A 14154-nucleotide genomic window follows, 5' to 3' on the forward strand; every position below is an offset into this window, starting at 1 on the left:
TTTCTCAGTTGTAGAAGATGCCTCTTTGCCAAGCCTGGCTTTCCAAATGGGATCCCAGATGCACTTATTTTGAGAACCACAGAATGATAGAATTGAAAAATACCTTCAAAATTATCTAGCTCAATCCCCTCATAAAAGAAATTGAGGACCAGAGAGAGGAATTGACTCTCCATTCCCATGTCTCTGCTTTTTGCCCCACTCAACACTAATGACCCCATCTATATTAATGGGTTTGAACTAGATTTGCAAGTCTCTCGGATTAGTGCTTGACATGGGAGGGAATTCTATTCTGACGTGATCTTCCCTTCCTATTCTTCTCCTCCCTTATCCCACGTCCTCAGTAACAGACAAGGGCAAGAAAGAACCTCATTCCCTACCATAAACCCTAGCCCCGAGTTCATGTCCTGTGCCTTCCCTGTTCAGACTGGGAGATGCTTGAGGCCAGGGACTAGGTATGGAGGGTATCTCTTCTATCCTCTGTCTCTACTGGGGAGAATGCTCTGGCTAAGTTTCCCATCAGGTTTAAGGATCAGGGAGAAATTAACTTTTCCTCAGATACCAGAAGGCTTAGGAATTAACTTCCCCTCCCCCAATTCAACCCAGCCCCCACCCCCTTACCCAATCTGCCAATCTGTCATGAGCTAGAGATGAAGGAGTCAGGATGGGAGGGAGCAGGGCTGATCTCCTTAGGATTATCCAGTGTGACAAGTCTAAGGAACTGAATTTCAAAGTATTCCCTGGTTCAATCTTCTTTCTCTGTCCTCCCTCCTCTCCCCAACCCTGTACATCCTGGGCTGCCATCCAAACATTCTTTGAGTCACCAGAAAAGACCAGTTGATCCAGAGCCCGAGAATGGAATTCAATTTACTCAACAAGCAGTAAGAGATGATCCAGTGTCTTGGTGGACTGTCTATGCTCCTTGGCTTTTCTATCTTCCCTCCCCTTCTTGCCTACCTTGAGATCATTTTGTCATTCAACAGCATCTCCTCTCTGGGTATGGGTTATCTGTGGGTTTTAATGATCCAGCCTGTCCTTGCTTTGAGGATTACCTCTGACATCAGGACTGAGCCAATAGTGGTCGTCCTCTGAGGTGAACCCAAGGAGTCCTAAGCTCTAAGAATTACTGAGAGAAGCTCTGCAAAAGATACTCCTTCCCTTAACCTTCCTCTTCCCACCCCCACCCCTCCGCAATTAACTTGCCATGTGACCTTATACCAGGGTTAACTTGAAAACTTTGGATAGATTTCAAGGGATCCATGAACTTAAACGGGGAAAAGTGTATATATATATATATCCTGAGCCATGACACTCACACAGTGTCAGAGTCTGGGTTTGAACCCAGGTTTCCAGACTCCCTATTTTGGGCTTTTTCTATTATCCCATATTGGATCAGGAGCAAGAGACACAGAAAAAAGAGAATTAGCCACCATTTGGATGGAGAGGGTAGGCTTTCCTCCCCCTTGCCCTGCCCCACATCACCTAGAACAACTTGGTAACGGAGAACCCAGTGGAACAAATGCTTTGGGATGCCCTTCTCCAACCTTCTTGCCAATGTCCCCTTCCCTTTTCTCCCTCCTGTCTAGATATTAACTTTGTTCCATCCCCACCCTATTCCACCTTTTAATGGTGAGACCCCCACTCTAGACTTTCCTAGATCAAAAAAAATTCAGATCAGACATCTTCCTTATCTTCCAGTAACACAGAGGAACTAGAGATTTCTCCATCTGCCCTACCTCTACTCCCTCCAGGCCCATGAGAGTTGCCATCTGACATGCTGATGTACTCTTAGGACTTCATGACCTTTCCATCTTTCAGTTAAAGTATATGCTTCCTGAAAGCAGAGAATGTTTCATTTTTTTCCTTCGTATCTCCAGTACTTAACAAAATGTTTGGCACATGGTTAGCACTTAATAAATTATTTTTAATCCATTCATTTCTAAGGTCTTATTGCCCTCCAGATAATCTTTTGGATTGAGCTGGTAGTATTTTCCTGGCTGGGCTTACACTGGCCCAGTACAACAAGGCTTTAACACCCAATTAGTTAACTAGGAAAGAATGGATGTGACCTTGGAAGACAGTGGACAGAATTGTCAGGGTCTCTAGTAGAATGGCATTTGGTTGCCTGGGGTTTGGGTCTGTAGGTGATTGGCTAGGGGAACTTGGGGTGAGGCTCAGGATGGGGAAGGGGGGTGATCAGCTTATCATGCAACCACCTTTCTCCTTAAAGGGGTTTTTGTCCTCAGGGATGCCTTTAAGGAGGGGGTCATCTCCAGCGTTGGCTTCCACATAGTCCTTAAGTTCCTTCCCCGTTTTGGAAATCTGTGAAAGAAAAAAAAAGTCTCCTTGCTTTGAGATCCTTGGCTGGGAGGAGGAAATGGTACATCACCACTGTCAATCCAAAGTCCTAACATCGTAACACCCCATATAAAGCAGGGACTTTCCCTAATGCATGAAGGGTGGTGGTCAGGCATCTGAAAGAATTCAGTCAGCAACTGAGAAAGGATCTGGATGGCTTTAATCACAAAGATTTTGTCCTATTTATGTGGGTTGACTTTATCTTGTTTCGATTAGTCATGTCATTCTCTGTGATCCCGTTTGTGGTTTCCTTGGCAAAGATACTGTAATGGTTTGCCATTTCCTTCTCCAGCTCATTTCACAGAGGAGGAAACTGAGGCAAACAGGGTTAAGTGACTTGGCCAGGGTCACACAGCTAGTAAGCATCTGAAGTCAAGTTTGAACTCAGATCCTCCTGATTTCAGGAAGTGTTTAATCTGTTGCACCACCTACCTGCCCCCAAATTCCCCAAATGATTTTATCCATTTAGTCTTATCTATGTGAGCTGACAACTTAAAAGCAGGGGGATGGACACTCATATCTCCAGGCCACATTGAATCCAAGGATCTCTTTTTTTTTTTTGTTCAGGGAACCTTGGCAGGTCTGTCTTATCCATCCCCATTTTTGCAGTCCCAGCTTTCTCAATCACTCCCCTGATTCCAGCTCCTTAGAAAGGAGTTTCCACCACCTCCTTACCCTTTCTCTCTACAAACAACTCATCCCATCACCTGTTCCTGTGCATCTCTCTCCTATCATGAAGATGAGCAGATAGAGAAAACAAGGGAAGGAGAGAGACACTCACCATGGCTCTTTCATTCTTCACTTCCTTCTTAAGTTGATCGATCTGCATTTTTAACAGCTCCTTCTCAGTGAGATCCTGAGCCATGTTGCTCCAAAGAAACAGGGACCCTATAAGGATACATTACTCCACATTATAAATGCCTCTATCACACCAAACAGTTTCTACGTCCCCAGTTACCACCAAATGAAATCATTAGATTCCCTCTCTTATGATTCCTAAATCCCTTTATTCAGGATGAAGCAAAAGCAGACCCTACTGTCTACATGCAAGGAGCTTCCAGCCTGATGAAAGAGATCATCCCACTTGGAGAGATCCTGATCTGATAGTGGAGTCACACATGGAAAAGAGGTGGAGAAAGAGGAGAAAAGGCCAGTTTTGGTTTGAGGCTTTCGCCCCCAGCCCCCATTCCTGAAAAATGTGGGTGGCAAGCATGGGCTAATTAACCCAATAGGTTTGCTTCTTAATTCACAAACCCTTGAAAATGATTTTTAGGGAGACTCCTGAGAATTTATAGCCTACTGCCTAACTCCTGCTACTCAAATCTAGCCCCCAAGACAGTCCACCCTAGTCCTCACCTGTGTATGTGCCTGTGTGTAGGTGGTGGGGTGCTATCCTGAAATCTGCAGAGAGGCTCCTGTCTCAGTCCTGGCCACGATATTGCCTGATCCTCTTCTTTCCAACTGAAGATTTCTCTGTTGAAGCAGCAGATGGTCTTAACGCCAAAATCTCTGATCCTTAAGCTGATTAATGAAGTAATAAGCCTATCAAGAGACCCGAGCCCCCACTGGGAACAGAAAGGAATTGACCCCTGTCCCCAAACCAGCACATTTATCATCTCAAACGAGGCACTGAGGATGCTTAGCCTATAGAAGAAAAGACTACTAACACATGATTGGTGTCTTCGAGTATTTGAAGGGGGTATCAGACTTGATCTGCTTGGCCCCAAATCGAAAAACAAGGAGCAAAGGCTGATTTGGCTCCATATAAGAAAAAAGTTCCTAATACTTAGAGACGTCCAAAAGTAGAATATGATGCCTTAGGGGTAGTAGGTTCCCCATGACCAGGGTCTTCAGGAGGAAGGTTTGATAACCACTTTAGGGGCTATTGTAAGGGGCATTCTTGATCAGTTATAGGTTGGACTTTAGTCTCTGACTTCAGGGCTGGTGCTCTATCCACTGTGCCACCTAGCTGCCCCTTCTAACGTCCCAAGTGTAAGATTCTGTGACTTGGGATATCTAAGTGACTTTAGAAACAACCTAAGTGATCTTCCTGCCTCCCTGCCCTCCCCCATCACTTTGTTGTTGTTGCTCAGTTATGTCCGACTCTTCTGACCCATTTGGGGTTTTTTTGGCAAAGATACTGGAGTGGTTTGCCATTTCCTTCTCCAGTGGATTAAGGCAAAAAAAGGTTAAGTGATTTGTCTAGGGTCACACAGCTAGTAAGTATGTGAGGCTGAATTCGAACTCAGGTGTTCTTGACTCCAGGGCAGCTAGGAGGTTGCAGTGAATAGAGAGCCTAGCCAGGAGTCAGGAAAACATGAGTTCAAATGTGGCCTCAGACGCTTACTAGCTGTGCAACCCTGGGCAAGTCACTTCACCCTGTTTGCCTCAGTTTCCTCATCTGTAAAATGAGCTGGAGAAGGAAATGGCAAACCACCTCAATATCTTTGCCAAGAAAACCCCAAATGGGGTCATGAAGAGTCAGACACCACCGAAACAAATGAAGAACAAAATTCCTGACTCCAGGCCCAATGCTCTCCCTACAGCAGCACCCAGCTGCCTCTACTACCAGGATGGATTCTTGCAGTGTTTGGGTTGTATTAATTCCTATTCCAGTCCACGTTCCCCAATTTTTCCTCTCATCTTGTTCTTTTGAACTTTTCCCTCCTCTCTTCAGCTCACCTGAATTTTCTGCCCATCCAGGCAACCTGCACTAATATCCTTCCAACACCTCGCCTTCCCAACCCTGAACCTTCAAACAAGCTTTTGCCTGAACTGAGGTCAAAAGGAAAGAAAGAGAGAGAAAGCCATTCCCCTTCCCCCCACTCCTGTCCTGCTCTTTCCAACCCTGCTTTAAATAATAACTAATAAGGGGCAGCTAGGTGACTCAGTGCATAGAGCACTGGCCCTGGAGTCAGGAGGACCTGAGTTCAAATCTGCCCTCAGACCAGATTCTTGACACGTACTAGCTGTGTGACCCTGGGCAAGTCAGTTAACCCCAATTGCCTCACCAAAAAAATAATAATAATATCAGCTAGCATTTATACAGCTATATACTCCGCATAGATTATCTCATCTGATAAGTCTCCATTTGATACATTTTCTTCCTCCTTGAAATCTTCCATGATTAATTCCACCTAACTATAAACACTCCTCTTTGGGGTCTTCTTAGCTCTTTTCTCCAGTTTGCATTTCATTTCTTTGTTTCCCTAGTCTATTTCTTTCTGCCTCTTTCTCTATTCTGGGTATATGCTCATAAATCTGGAGTCAGGGGCCATAACTTTATTTTCCTTTGGGTCTACTCCCAAGAGTTCTCAGAGATCTCTGCCTTCAGGTACACTTCATTCAGAGTTAGACTCAAAAAGTAGAGGAAGGAAACTTAGAAATGTTCAAGGGCACTTGAGGGGTCATCTTGTCCATCCCTTTGCCTTTTATCTGGGTAACAAAACCAACCTTGATTCACTTTGGAGTTATGGAGAAAGGAAGTGGTGAGGAAGTGTGCGTTCCGTCCTGCTTTTGGGAATACGTCAAATCCAAATTCAGTACTTAGCATGGTGGTGATGATAATTATATAGTTCCTGCCTTCAAGGAGCTTACATCCTATGAGGTGGAGAAGGGAGGGGGGAGCAGAGGCTCTACACGTGCAGGACTGAAACACAATGTAGGACCTTATGTGGACCAAGAAAAGATGCAGACAAAGTAATCTAGAACAATTTGAGAAAAGAAGATTTTGAGCTGGGGAGGATCTGGGGAGGATCTGAGAAGGCTTCCTGGAAAGAGGCATTGAGTTGAGTTTGAAACAAGAGAAGAATTTGGAAAGGAGGAGATAAGAAAATGCATTCATTCCAGGCATGGAGAAATGCCTGGACAAATTCATGGAGGTGGGAGATGTAATGTCAAGTTTCAGGAAACAGCTAAAGTCGTTCGTTGTTGACTGGACCATAGAGAAAATGAAAGGAGCAGTTTGAAAAGAAGACTTTAGAAAACCTTAAATGTCAGGGGGAGGAGCTTTCTTTTCATCCTAGAAGCAAGCAGGGGACTGCTCAAGTTTTGATCTGGCAACATTGCAATGTCTTTGCCTTAGGAAGATCATTTTGGCAGCCGTGTGGAACATGGCTTCCTTAGGGTTTTAGGGTCTGCTGTCCACCCACATGCATAGAACGTTAAGGTTGGAAGGGACGTTAAAGGCCTTCTAGTCTAACCTGTATATTTTACCAATGAGGAAATTAAAGCCTAGAGAGAGGAAGATTTACCCAAAGTGAGTTCACTCATTTTTTTCTCTTGTGTCTAACTCTTTGTGACCCCATTTAGGGTTTTCTTGGCAAAGATACTGGAGTGGTTTGCCATTTCCTTCTCCAGCTCAGTTTACAGAGAAGGAAACTGAGGCAAACAAGGTTAAGTGACATGCCCAGGGTCACACAGCTAGGAAGTGTCTGAGGCCAGATCTGACCTCACAAAGCTGAGTTTTCCTGACTCCAGGCCCCCAGTACCCAAGGTCACACAGCTTACTATTAGGCAGAGCCTAGAGCTCTTAACATCCAGCCCAGGGCTCCTTCCTCTTTACCACACTGCCTCCCTGAAATAAGTTTCCATTAGAATTAGAATTTGTAACCTATGTGCATTATGAGCATGTTTTCTCTTGGCATAGCAGACAGCAATGGACTCAAAGTCAGGCAGACCTGGGTTCAAATCCTACCCCAGATGCTTACTGGATGTATAAACTTGGCCATGTCACTTAAATTCTCAGTGCCTCAGTTTCTTTATCTGTAAAATGAGGGAGTTGAACCAAACCACTAAGATTTCTTCCAGCTGGAAATCTATGATCCTATCATCCTTTATTGGGCACAGAGAAGAGTGGATCTTCACCCTTCATAATAATAATGCTTGAGAGACTTCATGATAACTCTTAGAGAATTTCTGGGAAGTTATTCCTGGCCTTTAATTTTGATACCCTAGCTACAACATGAGCCCATTTCCATCTGTTTGGCCTCAGAAGAGACAAAAAACAGCATCATTAGGCTCCTAGCTCCTATCCTAGGGACAGCTAGATGATGATGTGGTGATTGGAGTGCTGGACCTGGAGCTGGGGAGATCTGAGTTCAAATCTTGCCTCAGACACTTACTAGCTGATTGACATTGGGCAAATCAGTTAAACTCTCTCAAGCAGTTTCCTCATCTACAAAATAGAGATATTAATAGCACTTAATTCACAGAGCTGTTGTGAAGATCAAATAAGATAATACATGTAAAATCCTTTGCAAATTTTAAAGTACTAAGTAAATGCCTGCTACTATTATTTATTGTTATCTCCAGGTCCTAGTCCTGCCAGCTCACCAGCCCCCAAGTGACTCATCTCTGAGCTTCCCAAGGAAGCCCCCACCCTCTGCCCTCTTCCCATCTCCCCACTCCCTTAAGTGGAAAACTCACACACACACACACACACACACACACACACACACACACCCTCCCCCAGCAGTAGGACCAGCCTCCTTCCTCCTCAGCCTCCAAGCCCTCTCCTCCCTCTCCCCTCCTCCCCCCACACACACCCTGGCTTCCTCTCTGGGGCCTGGGAGCAGATTGAGCTTTGGTTTCCTCTGAGGGGGGTAAGTTTAGGGGAGGGGGGGAGGAGTGACCCCCAATTAAGCCCCTGCTTCACCCCTCCCCTCTGGCCAAGGGCTGAGTGGAGTCAAGAGAAGGCCAGAGGAGCAAACATCGGCTTCCTCTTGTCTGGGAATGAGCCTCACTTCCCTCCCCTGCCCAGGTTTGCTTCTCTGGCCCCAGAGAAAGCCAGCAAGAGGGAGGGCAAGTAGAGCAGCCAATCAGAGCCCAGGAAAGGCACAAAACCAGTCGGTGGCTCTGGGTGGCTGCTTAGTGAGAGCAGGGTAGCCACAAACGGGGGCCATGGCTGAACTGCAACAGCTCCTGGAGTTTGAGATCCCTACAGGCCGGGAGGCCCTCCGAAGCAACCACAGCAGCCTCCTCAGAGTTGCTGACTACTGTGAAAGCAACTATGTTCAGGTAGGTAGTGCCTGACTCTCCTCCTTCCAAACTCCCTCCCTTTGATTGCACTGGCTCCCTAGTACTTGGATGCCATCCCCAGCCAAATCCCCATTCTTAACACTGATCCTCCCCATCCCTGGCTCTGAGCTCTTCCATCCTTGATACTAAGTCCCTTTCCATAATCCTGACTCCCCTCTCTAACACTGAACACCAAATCCCATCAGCCTCAGGGCCTGGGCCATTTGAACCTGCTTTCCGTGGAACCCAAGGTGGGGGAGGCTCAACCAAAATGATTACCCCCATCTAAAAAATTCTCCATTTCCTTGCAAGACCCCCTCCCCTTCCCCAATTGCTACCTGCACAGCACTTGGCCCCCATAGCCACAGGGCCCAATTAAGTGTGTTTAGTCCTGAGGTCTTCCATTGAGAGGGGACAGCATCTTTAACTATGTCCTTACCATTTCACACTTTCTCTCACCTTCTGACCCCCACCCACCCACCCACCCAGAGAAGAGGAGGCCTCAGGAAAAAACAAACAAAACTCTTCCTGATAGGCATAGGAACTGTCTGGAGCAAGGAGTGGAAGAAAGCTAATGGTGAGTTGAGTCAGTCCTAGGAAAACTTAAGGCAAAGAAGAGAAGATGGGTTAGATCGTGTTAGTTTGGGACTTAGAGGCAAGAAATTGCAAAACGATCTCTGGGAGGGACCTGCCAACTAAGAGAAAAGATTCTGGGATTTTTACAGTTGTCTGGATTCTGTAGTTATCCAAGCATCTGGGTGCTACTATAAGGGACTTGGCTGGAGCTATCTGCCTTCTCTGGATCTCTTTCCCCAGCTCCTCTCAGAATTGTAAGCCAAAAGAAGCTTGCCACTTTGGTGAGGGTGCAGTAGGGGGAGGAGATGTTGTTTAGGGAAAACCAGTGGAAAAACATTGAGGGAGAAGAACAAGGGCTCTATGTATATGCATATGGGAGGGGCAGAATGATGGAATTTCTATTCCTATTGGCATTGTATCATACAAATGAGATGCTAAACAGTATGCAAAATAGCACCTGTTCTTGGGCCATTGATGAACAGTCTCACTCTTACTGTAATGTGAGGTAACTCCATTCAGTTCAACAATTGAAAAGAAAGCCTTGGCTTTGGAGTCAGGAAACCTTGGGTACAAATCTTGTGTCTGCTACCTGGCTTGTTTGTGTCTTATCTTCAACATTCTCATCTATATCCCACGAGAATAACAGTCCCTCCTGCTTCGGAAGTCCTTCCTTCTGGAGATGTCAAAGCATTTTCTGGAGATGTCAAAGCATTTTCCAGAGATGCTCTTTTTTGCTTTACGGGAAGGGAGAGAAAGAGGAGGGATGTTTCAGATTAAGAAACTGAAGTCAAGGGGAAGGAAGCAACTCATTCAGTCAGCGAAGGTACCTTAGGCAAAAACTGGGGCTCTTAGAGGCTCGGGGGCTTTGGTCTCTGCAATTCAGTGAACTAATTAGGCTTTCCAGATCATAACTGGCTGTCTTCCTTGCTCTGTCTGGGAAGCTTACAGGCGGTTTCATCAAGCTGGGGGAAGATGGGTGGCTGGTCAATGCTGTTATTTAAAAAGCCCCTGGTCTACCCATCCCCTGTTCACACTTCTCCCCAGTCTGACCAGGTGTCAGGAAAACCACAAGTGTAGCAAGGAGATGCCAGGGTTAACCACAGTTCTGTGTAGCTCATTTCTCAGGATTGGCTGAGTTTCCTAATCTGGAGTAATTGGTATGAGACTTGGAGGGGAAGAATCTTAAACTCCATTGTAGGGTCCTCCTGACCCCCCAGACCCATCCTCTTTCCCCACTTGACTCAAGGGGCCTCCTCCTCATCAGCCAAAGCCAGGGTCAGGGTTCAGGGATGGGATCCAGCCTTTACCCTTCCAGGACTGGGCCCAAACAGCTGTTTCCTAATGAAGGTTGGAAAACACCTTAAAGACTGTCTGTAAATTCAAGCTGGAGTCAATTTGAGCTCCTGAGAGCATTTACCTCAGAAATCATGCCACAAATCAGGGCTTGCTTCATTGTTTGGTGGATTGTCTAGACTTGAGAAAATTATGAAGCAAATGGCAGTTTCAACTTAAAAGTGTATCTTGGATACATTTTCCCCCCTGAATTTACTAGCACACTCTTGTTCTAGATCTTCTCCTCTAAACTGTATGTTTTCTTTTTTCTCAGAAGCAATTGGGGTTGAGTGACTTGCCCAGGGTCACACAGCTAATAAGTGTTAAGTGTCTGAAGCCAGATTTGAACTCAAGTCCTCCTGACTCCAGGACCAGTGCTGTATCCACGGCACCACCTAGCCACCCCCAAACCCTATATTTTCCAAAAGAAACTAAGACCCAGAAAAGTTTAGTGAGTTCCCCAAGGTATTCACTATCAGAGCTGAAATTAAAATTTCTATATAGTCCCTCAGTGCCCAGCACAGTGCTCTGTACACAGTGAATGTTTAATAAATGTTTATTACCAATAATAAACATTATGAATAATAATAACAACTAGCACTGATATAGTGTTTGCAGAATTCTTTACATATACAATCTCATTTTATCCTCACAATAACAATGGGAAGTAGGTCCTATTATCATTCCCATTTTACAGATGAGAAAACTGAGGCTAAAAAAAAAGATGAAGTGACTTACCTAAGATCACATGGTAAATAAGTTTCAGAAGCCCGATAAGAATTCAGGTTTTCCTGACTCCAATTTCAGCACTCTGGCTATAATTAATGTAATTAATTAATCTCCCACTTCTGTGCTTGTCCACATAGCAACTAATTATTCTCTCCTTCCTTAAGTCTCTGTTTGGACTTCTCCCATGCATGGATCATATTCTAACCTGTATTATAGTTGTTTGTGTACATGTCTTATCTCCCCAGCTAAATTGCAAGTTCCTCTATGGCAGGGATGGTGTCTCTTACCTAGGTTTATATCTCCCCAGTGCCTAGCACAATGCCTGGTACATAGTAGACATTTAATAAATGTTTACTATTATTATTGACTTTACACATAGTAGACCCTTGATAAATCTTTGACAAATGGATGAATGAATGGGAAAACTCATCTGTCCTGTCCTCCTGCCCTCTTATCTCTCTCCTTTTTCCCTCTCAGTCCATCCACCAATAGCCAGGGAGGACAGGTGGTCTCCATGGGTACCTAAAGACAAAAAGGAAGCTGGGTGGATCACCTGTTTCAACCCTACTGTCTGGGAAAAGAAAACTATTCCACCAGATGGACAGAGCCATCACCAGTCATGCTTGTGCCTAGGGAGGAGAGAAAAATCATTTGGAGTGAGAGAGAGAGAGAGAGAGAGAGAGAGAGAGAGAGAGAGAGAGAGACTTTGGAACACAAGGTCTAAGGGACAGAAGAAATAGACCCCAAGACACTATACAACCACTGTGGGAAGGGGGATAGAGGCAGTCACGGAAGAGCTTACATGACATATAGTGGCCAGGGCTAACTCTTCTTGGTAGCCAGGGGTTCTTAACCTGGGATCCTTAGACTCTTGAGGGGGCTCATAAACTTGGATTGGGGAGAAATATCACATCTTTGTTTTCACTGACCTCTAGCTGAAATTCAGCATTTCTTTCAATTTTTTAAAAACATGATTCTGAGAAGGGGTCCCTGGACTTCACCAAACTGCCAAAGTTAGTCCAGGACACAAAAAAAGGTTTAGAACCCTTCTAATAAGCTCAATTGTCTCTACCAACTAAAAAAAAATCAAATTCCTGGCAATGCCATCTAAATTCCAGCGTTCTAGTGAAAGCTCTGCAGGTGGGATTCCACTTAGGGTTTTTGAGGGTGGCGTGGGCCCTTCTTTGTTCATCATTCATACTGAAGCATTGTTCTTGGTGCACTTAACCTCTGGGGTGGTCCTTTTCTCCTATTTTTACCTTCCCTCAGAGTGATAGTTGTGGTATAGTTGTGGGAAGGGTCCTTAATTTGCAATTATGAGACTTGGGGTGAAGTCCTTATTTTCTGTGAAACCTTAGGCAAATCATTTCCTGTCCATGGGCTTTAGTTTGCTCATGTATAAGAAGAGAGATTTGTATGAGGGCCTTTTCAGCCCTGATGAGCAATGATGCATGTGAGGTCTGGGCAGAGGGCTGTGCTGAAAGTAGAACTACATGTCTTCCAGGCCACAGAAAAGAGGAAAGCCCTGGAGGAAACCATGGCCTTTACTACTCAGGCCTTGGCCAGTGTGGCTTACCAGATCAGCAATCTGGCTGGCCATCTGCTGAGGATGTTGGATCTCCAGGACACAGGGCTGAGGCAGGTGGAGGCCAATGTGAGCACACTGGACCAGGTAAGGGGTAGTGGGAGAGCCAGAAGAAGCTGTCTTTGGCCCAATCCAACAGACCCAATCTGAACCCTGTTCTTCCTTCTTCTACCCTGCACCTGACTATGGGTCCTTAACCTTAGGTCTAGGGGGCAGCTAGGTGGTTCAGTGAATAGAGCACGGCCCTGAAATTAGGAGGACCTGAGTTCAAATCGGGCCTCAGACACCTAACACTCACTAGCTGTGACTCTGGGCAAGTCACTTAATCCCAAATGCCTCACCAAAAAAAAAAAAAAAAACAACAAAAAACAAAAACAAAAAAAGCCACAAAACAACTTGGTTTTTTTTTAAAGATATTTTGACAGCTGTATTTTTATGGAATTGGTTTCCTTTGTAATTCTATGTGTTTTATTTTACACATTTAAGGATGCTGTTTCAGAAGTGGTCTTCATGAACTGCCAAAGGGTCCATGATACAAAAATGGTCAAGAACTGTTGTCTTGGATCCTTCTTCCCAGGAAGCCATTCTCCATCCATAATAGCCATCAAATCCCTAATTCCACTGTGGACATTGCCCTTTCAAATTATTTTGAGCTCCCACACACAGAGTGTCTCCGTCTTTGTACTGGTTGTCTGGAGGGCAAGGAATCTGAATCTGTCCCAGTGCTCACTCCTGGCTTTGTCTGCAGATATGCTTGTGGTCTCAAGAAGCTTAGATTTAGAGACACAAGGGACTTTAGAACTCATCTAGTCTCACCCCTTCATTTGAAGGAGCAGGAAACTGAGGCCCACAGGGGTTATGTGACGTGTCCAAGGTCACATAGATCATAAGTGGCAGAGACTGGATTCAAATGAGGTCCTCTGACTCCACCATCCAGCATTCTTTCCACTGTATTAGGAGATGGAGAAAGAGCCCTGATCTCCAGTAGAGGATGGGCAGTGGACTGGAGATAGCACCCTAGAGCAAAAGATTAGCATTTGGGGTGTATTCAGGCTGGAGGCAGTCCTCTGCATGAACATGTTCCTCACCCCTCACCCTGACACTGTCCTCTTTCCTTCCTGCATACACAAGTGCACATATACTTCTGGCCTATGACATGTGAATTCCCCCCCTCCCCCCATCCCCCCCCACCAGCTGAAGAGGTGTGTCCTTTCCTCTGGCCCCAGTAACAATTCCTCTTCTCCAGGCTCCGTGTCTCCAGTGAGAATTCCATGGAGGGAACAGAGCTGATCCATCCACCCTTTCCATCCAGTCCTTCAGGTCCCAAAGCCCCTCCCACCCGCCCCTTCGGTTGGAATGATGTGTTCTGAGCTAATCTAGTTCCCTCCCAACATCCCCCCACCCCACCCCTGGGGGATTCCATGTTTTCTCCCTTCCTCCTGTTCCTGTCTGTCTAATAATAATTGCCATTCCCTCTCCACAGGAAGTTACTGAAATGGCTCCATCCTCCCCTACACACACACACACACACACACACACACACACACACACACACACAC

The 14154-nt window shown here is 45.5% G+C and overlaps 2 protein-coding genes across 5 annotated transcripts in view; one reads left to right on the forward strand and one right to left on the reverse strand.

The window, feature by feature from the left end:
- Positions 1 to 1981: 1981 nt before the first annotated feature.
- On the reverse strand, positions 1982 to 3734 carry GNGT2 (G protein subunit gamma transducin 2). The gene is made up of 3 exons (XM_027872666.1): positions 3712 to 3734; positions 3137 to 3243; positions 1982 to 2319 (listed from the first exon to the last, which is right to left on the reverse strand). Exons 2-3 carry the CDS (start codon positions 3218 to 3220, stop codon positions 2194 to 2196), a joined length of 210 nt encoding a protein of 69 aa, XP_027728467.1. The 5' UTR covers positions 3221 to 3243; positions 3712 to 3734; the 3' UTR covers positions 1982 to 2193.
- Positions 3735 to 7973: 4239 nt separating this feature from the next.
- ABI3 (ABI family member 3) overlaps positions 7974 to 14154 on the forward strand; it is a 13752-nt gene continuing 7571 nt past the window's right edge. Inside the window, exons 1-3 of one of the 4 annotated variants that reach the window (XM_027872691.1) lie at positions 8352 to 8373; positions 8909 to 8950; positions 12515 to 12682. In XM_027872691.1, coding sequence (XP_027728492.1) covers positions 8948 to 8950; positions 12515 to 12682 — 171 coding nt within the window. In that variant the 5' untranslated portion in view covers positions 8352 to 8373; positions 8909 to 8947. Of the gene's footprint in view, positions 8374 to 8908; positions 8951 to 12514; positions 12683 to 14154 lie in introns of all 4 variants that reach the window. The other 3 variants (XM_027872690.1, XM_027872689.1, XM_027872692.1) reach the window with 3 other exon arrangements.

The sequence above is a fragment of the Vombatus ursinus genome, unplaced genomic scaffold, assembly GCF_900497805.2.
Source record: "Vombatus ursinus unplaced genomic scaffold, bare-nosed wombat genome assembly UNPS02014801.1, whole genome shotgun sequence".
Lineage (NCBI taxonomy): Eukaryota > Metazoa > Chordata > Mammalia > Diprotodontia > Vombatidae > Vombatus > Vombatus ursinus.

Excerpts from the sequence above, each read along its gene's own strand:
- GNGT2 (XM_027872666.1), bottom strand. The coding sequence starts at position 3,220 with ATGGCTCAGGATCTCACTGAGAAGGAGCTGTTAAAAATGCAGATCGAT. Across the intron at positions 2,320-3,136 it reads TGAAGAATGAAAGAGCCATG|ATTTCCAAAACGGGGAAGGA; the intron begins GTGAGTGTCTCT and ends TTTCTTTCACAG.